Below are 16,313 nucleotides of genomic sequence, written 5' to 3'. Positions count from 1 at the left end.
ACAAAGAGCGGCGGCATCGGCAGCGGGTTCGGTTGATCAGTGTGCACGGCACCCAGCGGCCTTGTCGAAGGGCTGGGTCGCCAGAATGTACTCGCTGTCCGTCCCCGACCGTGCGGAACAGCACGTTGTCGCCGCAGGCCCACGCCCATCGGGAACGCCGGTGTGAGCGCGTGGATGCGCCCAACTCTCGTGCTGCACCTCCTCCACCGTCTCCTCCTCCGGGTTCAGGTCGCCCGTCCCCAGCGACAGGTCCCACCATACAAAGGGCTGCAGCGACATCAGGAACGTGAAGAGGTCTGCGTTCCGGCAGCGTGCTTCCGCAGTCTTGTCTCCACGTCGGTCTTTCTGCGCACTGTGCCCGCGAACACGGCGGCAATCCCCGACGGCAGCTGCAGCTTCGTCTCGAACGGCGCCTGCAGCGTCTTCTCGCTGACAACCACGTGCGTGTCCTTCGGACGAGAAGTTAGAGCACGCCACCCGCGTTTGGGGCACACCCGTCCGTCTGCGCAAACCACAATTGTGTTGCCTGCGCAAACCACAATCGTGTTGAGGGAGTTGTTGTGCTGGAACGTGCGCTTGGGGATCCCGGCGCACACGTGCCTGCCGGGGTCGGCGAGCGACCTGAACCCATACGGCTGTGGCGGCGGTGGGTCGATGGTGAGTCCGCCATCCCCGTTCACGCATCCCGATAGATGTGCTTGCTCTTGGTAGCTGTTGGAGCTGGCGGTGGGGGGGGGGGAGGAAACGACGCCACGATAGACAGGCAAATGACTGGGCGTGGACGTGGAGGCGTTGTGGCAACGGAGCATGTCAGCTGAACACTCTTGTCGACATAGATGAAGTGCAATGCCTGCAACAGCGAGGAGAGATGGTTGTCTGTTGGACAGCCTAGGAGACGGGTGAGTGGTGGATGAGGAGGAGCACGACAAGTCCACACGGGGAACTCAGGTGAACCGCAAACAAGGGTGTAGACAAGGGCGCAAACGCACGCACGCATGAACACAAACGCACCGTCGATGGAGATGTCTGCGGCGTTGGCAAGAGCGAGCCAGGTGTGGGTGACGGTGGTGGCAGCGATGGTGCCGATGCATTTCAGCTCTTCGTTCGATTGAGACAGCTGCCGTACACGGGGTGCAATGCAGAAGGAATGGTTGCGGTAGTGTTGGTAGTGTTGGTGGTGGTGTGAAAAGGGTGAGAGGCGCTCTTCATGGAAGGACATTATGTTGTCCAACACGCCTTCCCCAACGCACAAGTTCATGCACACACACACACACACACACACACACACACACACACACACACACACACACACACACACACACGCACACACACACACACACACACGCACACACACACACACACACACACACACACACACTCATTCAAACACACCATCCTCGTTCTCGGCGTGAATGAGGCCTGCGGCGGCGGTGCGCTGGCGGTCAAACATGAGCGTGGTCAGGACACAGAAGAGCTGCAGAATGTGGATGAAGTGCAGGGTGCTCAGGCAGTCCAGGGTGCCGTTCAACATGAGCGCAAACGGGTGCAGCAGCTTCGGGTCGTCTGTGGCCAGCGACAGCAGCAGCACAGGCGTGGCTGCGTCCACCTCCTGTGCCTGCCCCGTGCCAATGTGCGCCACCAGCGCCCCGACCACCTCCGGCCGTGCACTCGCAGTCGGAGTCGAGCGTGGGCGCCTGGCTTTGGAAGGTGCCAAACTCGCAAGTGCTCACGGCCATGCGTGGAAATGTACCCCCGAGGCAGCACAACGCGACACGGGCACGCAAGTGTCCTGGACGCACTTGCGGCAGAGGCGGTTGTGCTGGCGCGTGGGCTCGCAAAGCGAATCTCTTCCTCATCCGGACCGCACTGCGTGACGGGGCGGCATGACTCGGCCTGGCCGTTGGACGGGCTTGAAGGTGGCGCCAAGCTCGCACTGGCTGCACACGCGGTCGCTCGTGGGGGTGGGCTCAGCTGTCTCCTCCTCGCCGGCGTCGCACGTGGTGACGGGGAGACAGGGCACGCCCTGGCCAGACAGCCTTGTACGTGCCCTCCGGGCACTCGTCGCAGACGCGGTCGCTGATGAGCGTCATGGCCTGCACCTCCTCAACCCGGGCGCGCAGTCTGTGACGTCGTTGCACGGGGTGGCGGGGTGGGGTCGCTGTCGATGGTGGTGGGTACCCGCGCGGAGCCGTGGGAGCCCGCCTCCGTGTAGTGGCGAGAGGGACACATGTGGCAACCCGTGGAGCCGTCGCTGTCCGAGTCGATGGTGCAGGCCGGGCAGTCGCGGCACACGCGGTCCAAGGAGCAGCGGCTTGGCGCGGATACCTCTTCCTAGCCGCGCTCGCACTCCTGAATGGGCTCGCACTTGCTGCCGCCAATGGATGGGGAGAACTCCGTCACGCCGTTGCATGGCCGACAGCCGGCCGAATCGGCGTCGTAGACGAGGATGAAGCCAGCGCTGCACTCGCAGGTGTCTGTGCAGCCTGGGCAGGAGCGGCCTGCCTCGTAGGCGTCCATCTGGCGAATGGTGTTGCGGATGCCATCCTCGCCCTGGCCGGAGCAGCACACGTCAAGCACCACGTCGAACGACTCGTCCGTGGGCTCGGCGCACACCATCTCCTCAAACAGCTGCGTGATGAGGTTGTTGCAGGTGAGTGTGTCGCAGGAGCAGAGGCGGTCTGTGGTGAGCGTGGGCGGGATGGTCTCGATCAAGGGCTCCTCGCACACGCTGGTGGGGAAGCACGAGGCGCGGTCCGGCAGAGGTTGGTACTCCATGCCAAAGGGTGCAGCTCACGCACGCACGATCATGCACGGCGTTGCCAGAGACTGACTCCTTCTGGCCTGGCTTGCACTCGGTCCAGGGGGAAAACAGACAGCGTCGGAGGATGCGGAGCATGGGGTGGAGGCCCAGGTGGCCATGCCACACGTGGTGCATGGCACGCAGCGGTGGTCCTTGGCGTAGTAGCCAGTCGAGAGGGCAATGAGCAATGCACGACTGGTGAGGTTGCCGTCGCACAGGTTGATGCAATGGGTGGCGTTTGGTGGAGTGGCATTCAGCACACCCGTTGGCCGAGCTCATACTCGCCATCGGGGCACTTGCTGATGCAGCGGCCGTTACTGGAGGTGAGGCTTGGGTCTGCAGGCCGTGCACTCATCGATGCCTGGAGAGGGAGGGTGTGGGATGGAGGGGAGGATGGGGTGAGAGGCAAACACTGTTGTGAGGTGTTGAGGAAACAAACACTGCTTCATCATCTTCAAGGTCACAACACTGACAAGAGACATTGAGGACAAGCACACAAACACAAAGACACACAGACACACAGACACACACACGCACACACACACAGCCAGCATAAGTCAACATACCATTGGCCTGCGATGAAGCTATCTTTGAGGACCCGCCGCACGGCGTTGTGCACCGTGTCGATTGTTGTGCGGTCTTGCTGCACATCCTGTTCCAAGTGGCTGTTTGTGGTGCAGTATGTCTCCCCGAGCTTCATGTCCGCGCCGCGGTTCAGCGCCTTCGCGACAGCGTCGACGGGGTTGCGGGCGTGCTTGTTCGCGACAACCATGTTTGAAAATCGCACCGCAGTCAGTTCCAATCGTCACCATGTCACGCTTCCACTGCCTGCGCACGACGTCGTTGAACAGCATGTCGTTTGCGCACGGAGAGGGCACGCCGTTGATGCTGGCGTACGAGCACATGGCAGCGAGTGCCCGTGCTTGTACTGCACATGAGACACATGGCAGAGGGGAGCGGGATGAAGATGAGGAGGTGGGAGGTGAGGAAGATGGCACAGGTCTGGTGGCGTGGATGAACTGACAAGAAATGTTGATGGGAAGTACACGAGCCGACACACACACACACACACACACACACACACACACACACCCAAACACACACACACACACACACACACACACACACACACACCTCGGTGTCCCAGAGGTCAAAGGTGGAGATGTTCCCGTTGAATGCCATGCCGTTGTCTCGACCGAGTACGCGTCAAAGTGCTTGGGACCCCTAAACGCGATGGTGCGGTGACAGCAGTGTAAATGACACGATCCCCACCAAGTGTGCAAATGAAACAGCGTCGCTGACACGGTTGTGGGCAATTGCGTACACACATGTGTGAGTGTGGATGCGTGTTCGTACCTGCTGCCATTTTCTTGTACTTCTTGTCTGGGCCGTCCTGGCAGCCCGTCGCGTATGCAGCAGCGTACTCGCCGCTCAAGAAGGGGTCTCAGAGGTTGAGAGGGGTGCAGTGAATGTCAGGGGGGATGGGCCTGCAAAGGGAGTGTGTGTGTGTGTGTGAAGGGGTTGGTGGAATGCGTGTGACTGTTGTAGAGTGATCGCATGTGTGTGATATGTGCACCAGCATCAGCAACACGTGATGAAGGGGGCACCTGTGAGTCCCATCTTCTGCAAGACACCGCCACCTCTGTGCCAGTTGAGATTGTTGAAGGCGCGCATCTCCGTGGATGTGACCAGGAAGCGAAGAACCGGTGGGTGGGGGACGAGGAGGGAGGGAATGAATGACAGGAGCTTTGATCAAGGAGAAGACGACATAGCAGACGCAGGCACACACACACACACACACACACACACACACACACACACACACACACACACACACACACACACTCACCCTCGGTTGAAGGCTGGGCCAAGACCTGTGGGGCCAATGAAGGTGGTGGCACACTTGTCCTGGCTGTCTGATGCACCCAGAGGCAACGGCCGTGTTCGTCTCCACCAGATGCAGATACGGCGGGATGTCAAGCCTGCATCCATGCACACACACACACATGTGAGCATGAAGAGGGAGGTAGTGTTGCTGTGTGAGCAGTGGTGGTGGCGGTTGATGCCGTTGTGGCACGAAGAAGCACGGAGGATGAGGAAACACAACAAGACAGAGCCACGAGTCACTGCGTTGGCGCTGCATGTCCTTTCCCACCTCTTGACGCCATAGTCGAGGAAGGCGCATGGACTGGTGACGGGATCGGGGCCAATGAGACCGGCCTTCTCCTGAAGGCTGAGGCGTCCAATGAGGTCGTCGAGGCGGGCACCGATGGATAGACTCGTGTTGCACAACGGCAACTCCCTCGTCGCCGCAGACAGGCACGCATGGCCTGACGAGGCAAAATGCAACAGCAGTCACGTGTGAGCTGTGAGAGAGTGTGTGTGCGATTGTTGTGTGTGTGCGATTGTTGTGTGTGTGCGATTGTTGTGTGTGTGCGATTGTTGTGTGTTGTGTGTGTGTGTGTGTGTTGGGATTACCTGTGGGAACGGGTTTGCCGGAACAGTTTGCCCGGATGATGTTCATGCGATTGGCTGCTCCGCACATCTCGGTGGACGCGCCCGTGCACGGCTCGTTGCAGTCGAAGGAAGGCTGGACAAAAGTGTGTGTGTGAGTTTGGGGGGGGGGAGTGTGAATGCTGGTCGCATACATCAATGTGCAGCGCACACACACACACACACTTACACACACACACACACACACACACACACACACACACACACACACACACACACACACACACACACACACACACACACAACTGTGTTCAGCTTCCGATAATCCTGCGGTCGATCCCTGATGAGGTGGTGGAGATGATGCATAGACGCGTTGCGTTTGTGTTTGAGGAGTTCTTCAAGTCCCTCTCCACCCAAGTGCACACAGGTGAGGGAGCGAGTCATTGGGACAAGGAGTTGTCGGGTGAGTGTGGGGACGTTTGTGGTGTGGTGTGTGCGTTGCTCACTTGTTCTCGTGTCCGTTCAACCACCCTCACCACCTGCCAACTCTTGTGTCTCGTCTGTCCTCTTTGCTACTGTCAGCACTGGAGTCTGCCAGGATCAACCTGTTCAGCGGCGACAACGCGTGGCAGGTGTGTGTGTGTGTGTGTGTGTGTGTGTGTGTGTGTGTCGACGTGCGACGTGCGTGTTCTCTTCTCCATCCATCCACCCACACGCCATCACCACCTCTCATGTTCTTGTGTCTCCTTCCCTCTCCCTCCTCAACACGACTATCACCACCCTCATCCCTTGTTTCCCCTTCCTTCTTTCTGCTGTCGCCACACAGAGGGCCCTTGAGCCAGCAGCTGTCACCCCTAACCACCCCTGCTGTGGTGGGATGAACAGACGAGCCCTGCCATGTGATGACCATCCAGCCACGCTGTATGCGGCTGTGGAAACAGCAGCACCAACTCACACCACAAACAAGCGAGCGATGAGCAACGTGAGTGCGTCACTGCATGTGAATGTGCGTGTGTGTGCTGCGCACCGCACCAGTGTGCGTGTTTTGTGGTCGCTGTCTTTGCTGCTCCTGTTTCCCCTTGTTGTCCCACATCAATGTGCATGCATGTGTGTCGTGCGGCTGCCTGTTTTGCTTTGCATGGTGCTGTCTCACTCGTCGTTCTCACGCACAACTGCTTGCACACCTGCACATTCTCCACCTTGCAGCCGCTGCTCACCTTTCCCTCTCTTCCTCGCCCTTCCTGGCGGCCATCACAACAACAACAGCAGCACCAGCCAACACACCCTCCACCGTCGATGCAGCAGCAGCAGAGAATGCACCACCACCACCACTTGCAGCTAAACACATCCCCCAACCAGCCAACCAACCAACCCATCGCCCGCTGCTGCAGGCGGGAGCTGGCTGTTTGCTGCTGGGGAACAGGTGGCGACAGCACAAGTTGCATTTTCGGCAGCAGCAGCAGCAGAGGTGAGGGCGAGAAGAGAGGGAAAGGGAGGAGATGTGTGTTGGCTGGATGGCTGCATGGGATGAGGTAGGGTGGGATGCTGGGTGAGTGTGGTGTGATGTGGCTGGCTGGCTGGTGACATTGGATGGTGGTGTGTGGTGGTGGTGAGGAAGAGGGATGGATGAATGGATGGGGTGCAGCATGCCTTGTTCCCTCCCTTCTGTTTTTCTGTTGTCTCCCTCTTCCCTTTCTTCTTCACACACACATGCATGCACAACATCAGCAGTGGCAGTAGCAGTGTAGCTGCGCACATATCCATGCTCCCTCTTTCCCTCCCACTCGCTCACCATGCTGGTGCTCGCACACAAACACACTTACAGGCGATGCACACTTACAGGCAGCAGGATGAGGGAAATGTCGAGGATACTTGCCACGCGTGCCAGCTGCACTCGCCTCGCACATGGTATGTGGGTGGTGATGAGTGAGGGTTGATGGAGATGATGGTCACACACAAACACACACCGACACACGCACGCGCACACGTGGTGTGTGTGATGTCAATCACACTTTCTGCTGTGCTGACGTGATGGCTTGCTCTGTGCCTGTTGTGTTCTGTTCCCATCCACGTTGCCTGCAACCACACACACACACACACACATGCACAGGTGGTGAGGTACCAGCACACATCATGATGGCAATGATGGAAGCGGGCTCGCATGCCGGCTGCTGCTGCAACTCCCCCAATTCGGCGGCCGCTGCTGTGCTCATGCAGTGTTCCCATGCGTGAGCAAGGTAAGCCCATCATGGATACTTTGGTTGGCGTATGGTACATGTGTTGCTGCTGTTGCTGCTGTGGGTGTTTACTGTTGCTGCTGCTGTGTCTCGTGCACCAGTGTAGCTGTGCAGCTCACATGCCATGTGTGTGTGTGTGTGTGTGTGTGTGTGTGTGTGTGTGTGTGTGTGTGTGTGCAGGGGGGGGGGGCGACTGCCTGAGGACCGTTGGAGGATGATGGGCGGGTGCACACATGATGGGTTGGGAGGAGCAGCTGTGGACACACACGTCCATGGTCATGGTGGGCACATCCAACCACAGCGACGCAGTCATTGCGCAGGTGTGTGTGTGTCATGCAGTGCGGAGGGGGAAAGCAGAGGAGGGGGCAGGAAGGTGAAAAGCAGAGGAGGGTCAGGAAGGTGAACGCGTCTGCTGTGCTGACATGCCATACCTGTGCCTTGTGTGGGATGTTGGTTGCATGCGCACCAGGGCCACATCAGAGGAAGGGAAAGCCGCCGCCATGAACGACCCATCATCATCAACCCTTGCCCATTTCTCTTCTCTTCTACCTCAGCTCAGCTGTCACCATCGACCGCACAGCCGCCATCACACCCAGGTGACACCAGCCCTGATCTGGCGTGAGGCAGACATTGCACATGTCAGTCGCTCTCATGATGAGGTGAGCAATGTGCGTGTGTGTGCATGGTGGTGGTGGGGACAACATGCGCGCGTGTGGTTGTGTCAATGCGTGTGGTTGATGATGCTGGCGTGTGGCTGATGATGCTTCGCTGTCAACCTCACCCCTCCATTCTCTTCCTTCTTGTGTCTGTGCACACACGAATCACAGCGTTGAGGAGGCGCATGAAGCGGTGGAACCAACGACGATGACGATGACGAGTGATGAAGGTGAGAGGGCGACTGAGATGTGTGTGTGTGTGTGTTGGTTGACATGTTGTGTTCCCTTCTTCGCCTCCCACTTTCCTTGTCCGCTCTGTCCACTCATGTGTCTTTTGTTCCCCCTTTTTTTTGATTGATTTGGACACAGGGTCATGCATCCGCCTCCATCCAACCGACCGACCAAGCAGCCGAGCGAGCGAGCAAAGGACACGGCGTGGCAAGGGGCCATTTGTTTTCACCGTTTCCACCAGCAGCAACAGCAACAGCAACTGCTGATGCGTGGCTGCAATTTGGATGAACTGGCCCTCTGTCTATCGTCCATCTCCACCTGCTCCTCGTCGTCGTCATTGGTCACCGACAGCAGCGGCTGCGACCATGAATGTGGATGTGAGATGAATGGGGGGGGGGCGGTGGTGTGTGATGTGGGCGGTGTGTGATGTGTTGGGTGTGAACACCAGCATGTCGTATGTGTGTGATTGTGATGTGCTGGTTGGATGTCGTTGGGTCTGTTGGTGGTGGCAATGGATGTGGTTGTCGTTGCTAACCTGATTCTGTGACAACTCACCTCTTTCTCCACACGCACACGTACAGGGGGTGATGTGCGTCGATGTGCTGTTGCCTCACATGACGACGATGATGATGGTGGTGAGTGGTTTGTGGTGGATGTGGACGGCGCACGCACTTGCATGTGCATATGTGATGCTTGTAGTGGCGGTGGTGGTGGCGGCTGTGTTTGTGGACATGTGACATGTGCGTGCACGGGTGGTGATGTGGGTGATGTGAATGTAACAAAGGAGGTGGATGTGGTTTGTTTCTGCCATGCTGGCTCACTGCGTCGTGTCATTCTTGCTGATTTGTTGTTTGTGCTTGCGCATGTGTTCATGTGTGTGATTTGCACAGGACGATGGCCGTTCTCTTCCCAACCCCTCATGACACGACCAGGGCGATACACGCACACACAGCTGTGCGAGAAAAGAAGGCACGAGGTGAGACGTTGGGGCTGTGTGTGTGTGTGTGTGTGTGTGTGTGTGTGTGTGTGTGTGTGTGCGGTGAAGGGTGGACTGGTGGCAAACACATTCACACACGCACGCACACACGCACGCAAGCATGTACGCATGCATGCCAACACACCAGAGCAGTCATTGATTGTGGGGTGGTTGCACTGACGTGTGTCGCACATGAATCCATCACACAACTCAAATGTGCGTGTGCGTGTGTGCGTGGCTGCAGGCGGAGGTGTGCGGGGTTTCCCCAACCGAATCCCCTTCTTCTTTTTCCAACCAATCGCCTTTGCTCTGTGTCATCATCATCAGCCTTCCCCATGTGATGTGCAGCTGTTGAGGCGTGATTGAGACAGCGTCCAACACAGGTATTTCAGCAGTGGCGGATGTGGTGGATGTGGTGTGCCTGCTTGCCTGCTTGTTGGGTGCTTGGTTTGTTGTTCTTGTGTGTAGGTGATGCACCCCGCCCACATCATGCTGCATATTCCCATGCGTGGTCCCTTGTCCCCTCCTTTCCTGTCCTTACCATCACCGGTCATTGTTGTTCGTCTCTGGTTGGTTTCTTCTTGCCTCACAGGCACGCAGGGCAGGCTGGCTCGCTGCTGCTGGTGGCTGCTGTGATGATGGCCGTGCGTGTGCGTGTGCGCTGTGCACGGTGTTTGGGGCTGCACTGATGAAGACAAGGAAGGACACGGCCCGTGCCCACCACTCTTCCCCTGTCATCTCCTCTTTCTGCTCCATCAGCGATGACGATGGTGGTCGTGGCATGTGATTGCGCTTCCATTTTGCTTGGGCTTCGCTATGACACATCGGCCGGCTGGCTGGCTGGCTGCATCGAGCACAGGTGAGGATGATCGTTGGCGGTTGGTTGCTTGGTTGGTTGGGTTGTGTTGAGTGGTGGAAGCAGGGGAAGGATGGAAGTAACACGGTGATGGTGGTGGTGCGACGTGGGAGTGCAGAGCGAAAGGAGGGAGAGGGAAGGGAAGTGATAGGAGGGCGATGATGTTGGTTGGGGGATAGCGGTGTGTGTGCACATGCACGTGAATGGTGTGGTGGTGGTATCACATGACAGTGACACACATATCAGTGGCTCATTCCTTTTGCTTGCACCTGTGTGTGATTGTGTGGTTGTGATGATGACTGCAGCAGGCAACACACGGCAGTGGATGCTGGATTGGATTAGTTGGGTTTGACTGGCCATCGTGTCGTGTCGCCCATTTCTCTCCCTCTCCGTTGCTCATCTCAACCGAGGACACACAGCGATGTGCGTGTGTGCGTGTGTGTGTGCATGTGTGCATCGCCATCAACCACGCCGACTGCAACACGATGCACGAGGTGAGGGCACGCAATGGTGTGCGTGTTTTTGGTGGAAGGGGGTTGAGGGGAAGTGGGGAGGAAGGCATTCATCATGGCCATCATCACCACCACGGCTGTGTACCTGGTCATGTGACCGTGCATTGGGGGATGGAGATGAGGGGAGAGATATGTTGTCGTTGTGACGGTTGTGTTTTGCATTGCTGTGTATGGGTGTGCGTGGTGCGCTGTCTCACTCTGCAATGCCATGTGTGACACTGTGTGTGACTGCAGATGTGCGTGTGTGTGCGCATATGTCAAGCAGATGCGTTGATCGACGACAAAGTGTGTGATTGTGTGTGTGATTGGGGTTGACCTTTATGTGCTTGTGCCATCACATACAACGCACAACACCAAGCACACATCATCACCATTGCACGCCCATGTGTCGTTGTCGTCGACTCACGCATGACATGCTCACATCCACCGCCCTTCCCTTGCTTCTTCTCCTTCCTCTCTGCTACTGCCGCCCCTTCCACCGTTTCCCACCACCCCCTTTTCACCCACACACAGAGAGGAACCCATCCACATCCAACACCCATGCCCACGCATCCAGGCATGACACGCCATGGCGAGCTGTGCCACCTCAACCAACCCAACTCCACCCAGGCCAAGGAAAGGAAGAGGAAGGAGGGAAAGCAAGGACACAAGACGTGGGGCTCCCAACAGATGTGTGTGCGTGTGTGTTGATTGACGGTGTTCTCCTTCTCCCCCCCCCCCTCCATCGCCTCGCCTCTTTCTTCCATGGCAATTTGGCTGGGCGGCTGTTGCCCCCTCCCCTTGTTTGTTTTCTCTTCCATCCCTTTGTGGCTGTTGGTTGTCTGTTGTGACTGTGAGAAGGAGGGGGAGGGAGGAGGGTGTGTGTGTGTGTGTGTGTATGTGTGTTGTGTCTGTACTGTTTCTTCTTCTTTTCCATCCCCCCTTTCTTCTCCCCTTCCCTTCCCAGCCTGCAAGGCCTGTGAGCCTGCGTAGCATTCACACACTCTACAGTGCTGTTCCTCCTTTCTCCTTCTCCTCCTCCTCCTTCTTGTCTCATTGAATACAACCAACCAAGCAAGCAAGCAAGTGCGCCCTTCAACAAGCAAACGCAGCAGTTGCTGCACAAACGCAGCAGTGGGCGATTATTTGTGGCATCTTCCACCAATCGCCCAAACACGAACCAACAAGACCAAGCAACAAGCAGCAGGCGAAACGAGAATCAAGGTGCGTGTGCGTGTGTGTGTTTGAGTGGAGGTGGTGGCTTGCATTGTTCGTGTGCGTGGCTGGCGCAGGGTTGGTGGAGAGGAGGGAGAGGGTGCGCGTTGTGACGGGCACTCACTGGCGGTCCTGTTGTGGGTGGTCTCGTTTGGTTCCATGGACTGTGTGGGGTGTGGTGGGTGATGATGTGATGGTGCACAGGTGCAAGCAGACAACACGCACAGCAGCGCCCACACCATGGATGTGTGCAGGGCCAAAGGCATGCAAGGCGTTGCCCACGGTCGGTGAGGCTGACATATGTGCTGCACAGGCCCATGGCACGCTGGCACTGTGAGTTTGGGCGAGTTCTGTCAATTGGTTTGACTGCTGTGGGGGTGCGTGTGATTTGTGTGCTGTGTGTGTTGATGGAGGGAGAGAGTGGGACGTGGCTGTGGTGGGTGTTGTGATCTCACACGCACTCCCTGCTGCTGTGGATGCATTTGGCTCACGCACAGAGAGAGAGAGAGAGAGAGTGGGCTGCATCGACCCACACACACACGTGTGAACACACACACGCGCGCGCGCGCTGGCAGGCAATCTGATGCCACCTCACGGTGCGTTGCACTTGCATGTGTACATGATTGTGACTGTGTGCATGTTGTTCATGCTGTGTCTGCTTGTGATTCACACTGTGTGTGTGTGTGTGGTGGCTGCCTGCTTCCCTCTGTCTCACACACACACACATGTGTGTGTGTGTGTGTGTTTGGATGGTGACACACGCACACACACAGACACAGTGGGTGGGTGTGCAGACACACATCCCCACACAGGCGGCCAAGGCAGGCAAGGCAGGGCACACTCTTCCTTCTCTCCCTGTCTCCCCCCTCTCCCTCTCCTGCTGCCATCACCGCTGCTGGTGCATGGATGGACCAGTGGATGCAAGGCGTGTTGGATGATGCTGGCTGGCTGATGTCCTTCCCTCGGTGCGTGTGTGTGTGTGTATGTGTGTGTGTTGCAGCACTGCTGCTGCTCTTGTTTCCCCCTGTTTGTGTTTGTTGTGTCTGTTGTGCGTTGCTGCTTCGCTGTGTCTGTCTGCGTGTGTGTGTGTGTTCACCACAACCACGTCGTGTGCGCCCATCACCGTCGTCTGTGCTCACACACCTCCCATCTCTCCCTTTCTTCTTCTTCTTCTACTCCCTTCCCTCTTCCCTCTTCGTCATCCCCACACACGCACGCGCACACACACACACACATGCGGACGCTTGTGCAGGGGAGCAGGCTGTTTGTTGGAACCCATGGCAAGGCACGCACAACCAAGCAAGGCCACACGAGCAAGCAAGGACACAGGACAAGCAAGCAAGACGTGGGGCTGCCATAGACCACGCACCTCGTTGGAGAAGGAGGGGAGCGTGAGCGGGTGGCGTTGCATTGTGTTGTGTTGTGTTGTTGTGTCGTGTTGTTGTTGACAGCGTGCACGTCTCTCTCCTTGTATCCCTCTGCCTTCCTCCCTCCCTTTCCCTTTCTCTCTCTCTCTCTCTGTTCTCTCTTGCCACAGCATGTACACTGCTGCTGCTGCTGTTGGCTGAAGGTGATGATGGCGGTTGATGGGGGGAGTGAAGCGGTGTGGCGCAGCATGGAGCTGTCGCTTGTTGTGTGTTGTGTGTTGTGTTTTGCTTGCAGTTGATATGGGATGCTTTCTCGCTTGTTCTTGACACGTGTGTCTGTCTGTGTGTGTGTGTGCTTGCTGCAGTGTTGCTGAAGTGAAGTGGAAACATACAATGCAACACGCATGTGCAGCCGTGTGTATCGTGTGGTACTGGTGGTGGTGTGGATGGTTGTTGGTGGTTGCAGTGAAGTCAACACAGTGTGTGCTGTTGTGATGTGAATTGGATTGGTGGTGAGCTGGGCGTGTGGCTGTGGAGTGGGTGTTGCACGCAGGTGAGGACAGCAGCAGCAGCAGTGAACGAGGAAGTGGGGGCAAGGATGAAGCGAGTGATGATTGCAGCGACTGGTGGTGGTGGTGAACAGGGCTGATGGTGGAGAAGGTGGCAGCGTGGGCTTGATGGGTTTATGATGTGTTGTAACACATGCAGCATGAAACATGAACGAGGCAGGAAAGGGTAAGGGAAGGGAAAGTCAGGGGAAGGAGTGGCGGCACAAAGTAGTGAACATGGACAAGGGAAGGTATGCAAGCACATGGAAACAACAGCAGCAGTGGCAAGAATTGAAACAGGACAGGAGGGGCTGGAACGCAGGTGAGATGGACAAACCAGGCTTGTGGTGACAAGGTGGTGACAGAAGGGGACGAAGGAAAGCACGAATGCACACAGTGGGTTGTGTCGTGTTGTGTGAAATGAAGTGAAGGATGTGTGATATTGTGTGGAGAGGTGCTGTGTGGTGGTGAGTGGATGGAAGAGAAAGAGAGCCAAGGGTGAATGAAGCATGTGGCAACAAGTGCAAAGCAACAATGCAACACATGGAATGTGGAAAAGCAAAGGGAAGAGAGAAGGGAGACAATGGGAGAAGGCGAGACACTGGGACAAAGCGGCACATGCACGGATGTGTGTGTGTGTGTTGTGTTGTGATCGTGGCGGTGGAGCAAAGGAAGCAGAAGCACGAAGATTGCAAGCAGAAGCACGCATGCATGTAGGGAGAAGGTAAAGCGGGAAGAGGAGAAGGCGATTGCAGCGAGCTCCTTACGCACCTGAACATATCGCTGCTGGAGGCAAGAGAGGAAGCGCAGGTGATGTTGGAGAGTGAATCCAAGAAGCGAGGCGATGCTGTCGAGTGAAGTGGAGTGAAGTGAAGTGTGGTAAGAGGGTGACAGAGCGGTGTGTGAGTGATGGTGTGGATTGATAAAGGGTCGATTGCACGTGTGTGCAGGCATGGTGGGTGATGTAGTGACACAGTGACGAGTGAGTGGAGGCGTGTTGTGAAGTGAACAAGGTGGAAGCAAGGGAAGTTGTGGGTACTTGCAAGCAACTCGCACAGAGCAACCAAACGTACTCACGCGTGTCTGCAGCGAGTAGGCGGATGTGGTGGAGTGAATCTAATGCAAGCAGGAAAAGTTGTGAGTGTTTGGGAGTGAGTAGACAGATTATAGTAGAGTGAATCCAATGGACGTAGGAAAAGTTGTGAGTGCTTGCGAGTGAGTAGACGAATGTAGTGGAGTGAATCAGGAGATGTTGTGAGTGCCTGCGAGTGAGTAGCTGTGGGTAGTGGAGTGAATTCAATGCAAGCAGGAGAAGCTACCAATGCTTGCGAGTAACACAGCAACAGTGCACAATCGCATGCAAGTGTCTGCAGTGAGCAGAGGAATCGTTGTGCGGTGAATCCAATGCAAGAAGAATAAGGTACGAGTGCTTGCAAGCAACACAGCAGCACTGCACAATCGCATGCAAGTGTGTCTGCAGTGAGCAGAGGATTACTACTCATTCAATCCACTTTAATCAGAAACACGTTCCCGTGCCTGGCGGCAACATCTACACACAAACGCATGCATACACACGTGCACACGTGTCCCTTGCGCTGCCTCTCGTCGTTCTCTGCCTGCTTGCTTGTCTCTTGTGCAATCACATGGAAACGAATCCATCCTCGCTGTTGTACTCCTCAGTTCCTCTGCTTTGCTCCTTCTTGCTTCAGCGAAGCGTGCCTGCAGGCAAGTAGAAGTGCGCACAGTGCAGTGTGCTCGCGCGCACGTGTGCCTGCAAGCCAGCCACGTGGTCTTGTCCCTGTTGCTGCAGCGCATGGCATGGTGCAGTGACGTTTGCTCGCTTGCTCAGTTGATCACCGGAGTAGGGAGACTGGCGCGGGGAAGTCAAAAAGGGGGTGCAGAAAAAGTGCGAGCATGTGATGAAAAAAGCCCCCAATACTGTCATGAGTAGTGTCTGAACACTGCGTCGCGATGCACCAGTGCAGCTGCAGCTGATGTGCAGCGTACGCAAGCGAAGCAAATTGCATGCATGCAAGCATTGGTTGGTCACGAGCCAGGGGAATCTGGGGTGTGAGCAATGTGAAAAATCTTGATGCAGTGAAGCTGTGCGCACCAGCTAGATCCAGTCACAAATCTAGATCTAGCAGATTCACTGAATCTAGATTGCGGTGCTTGCAGGCAAAGTGCACGAGGACAAAGCAGCGATTCAAACAGCTGCCGCTCGATGGATTGGCATACATGAGGGGAAGGATGCAAATGAGCAAGACAAAAAAAGGAAAAGAGAAGGCAAAGGCAAAGAGCCGCTGAGTAGAAGCGCAAGCAAGAGAGCAAGGCGAATGTCGCTAAGCAGGACTGCTTGCGGGCACGAAAAAGTCGCGTCTGCCCCCTTCCATACAACTTCTCTTTCTTCTTGGGTCTTGAATCTGCTGTGCCCCGGAGCGACCTCTCTCTTCGCTTTGGAGTGTTTCAAAATAGAAGAAAC

At 56.6% G+C, this 16,313-nt stretch overlaps 2 protein-coding genes and 1 non-coding gene across 4 annotated transcripts; 2 read left to right on the top strand and 1 right to left on the bottom strand.

The window, feature by feature from the left end:
• Nucleotides 1-36: 36 nt before the first annotated feature.
• Nucleotides 37-5,345, bottom strand: PTSG_13165 (the record flags this gene model as incomplete). Of its 2 annotated transcripts, XM_004987590.1 has the most annotated exons (18): nt 37-429; nt 537-720; nt 1,002-1,117; nt 1,391-1,694; nt 1,751-1,866; nt 1,907-2,076; nt 2,109-2,311; nt 2,348-2,769; nt 2,813-2,995; nt 3,063-3,161; nt 3,408-3,521; nt 3,610-3,722; nt 3,931-3,990; nt 4,127-4,243; nt 4,408-4,474; nt 4,650-4,782; nt 4,956-5,130; nt 5,279-5,345. In XM_004987590.1, the coding sequence occupies 18 exons, from the start codon at nt 5,343-5,345 to the stop codon at nt 37-39; spliced, it is 3,036 nt and encodes a 1,011-aa protein (XP_004987647.1). The 2 variants fall into 2 exon arrangements, with proteins under 2 accessions (XP_004987647.1, XP_004987646.1); XM_004987589.1 differs by lacking the exons at nt 4,650-4,782; nt 4,956-5,130; nt 5,279-5,345 and having other exon boundaries at nt 4,127-4,287; nt 4,408-4,520.
• A 247-nt stretch (nt 5,346-5,592) lies between these two features.
• PTSG_11283 (uncharacterized protein) lies at nt 5,593-8,666 on the top strand (the record flags this gene model as incomplete). The annotated part of the gene is made up of 10 exons (XM_004987588.1): nt 5,593-5,681; nt 5,837-5,886; nt 6,081-6,240; nt 6,646-6,722; nt 7,080-7,162; nt 7,407-7,491; nt 7,740-7,811; nt 8,051-8,109; nt 8,319-8,377; nt 8,620-8,666. The coding sequence occupies exons 1-10, from the start codon at nt 5,612-5,614 to the stop codon at nt 8,664-8,666; spliced, it is 762 nt and encodes a 253-aa protein (XP_004987645.1). The 5' UTR covers nt 5,593-5,611.
• A 7,276-nt stretch (nt 8,667-15,942) lies between these two features.
• PTSG_20044 lies at nt 15,943-16,313 on the top strand (the record flags this gene model as incomplete). The annotated part of the gene is made up of 1 exon (XR_001137179.1): nt 15,943-16,313. It is a non-coding gene; the product is annotated as an 18S ribosomal RNA (ribosomal RNA).

Source organism: Salpingoeca rosetta (assembly GCF_000188695.1).
Source record: "Salpingoeca rosetta unplaced genomic scaffold supercont1.43, whole genome shotgun sequence".
NCBI lineage: Eukaryota > Choanoflagellata > Craspedida > Salpingoecidae > Salpingoeca > Salpingoeca rosetta.
The sequence above is the reverse complement of the archived record's forward strand: the minus strand, read 5'-3'. Positions and strand labels throughout refer to the sequence as shown.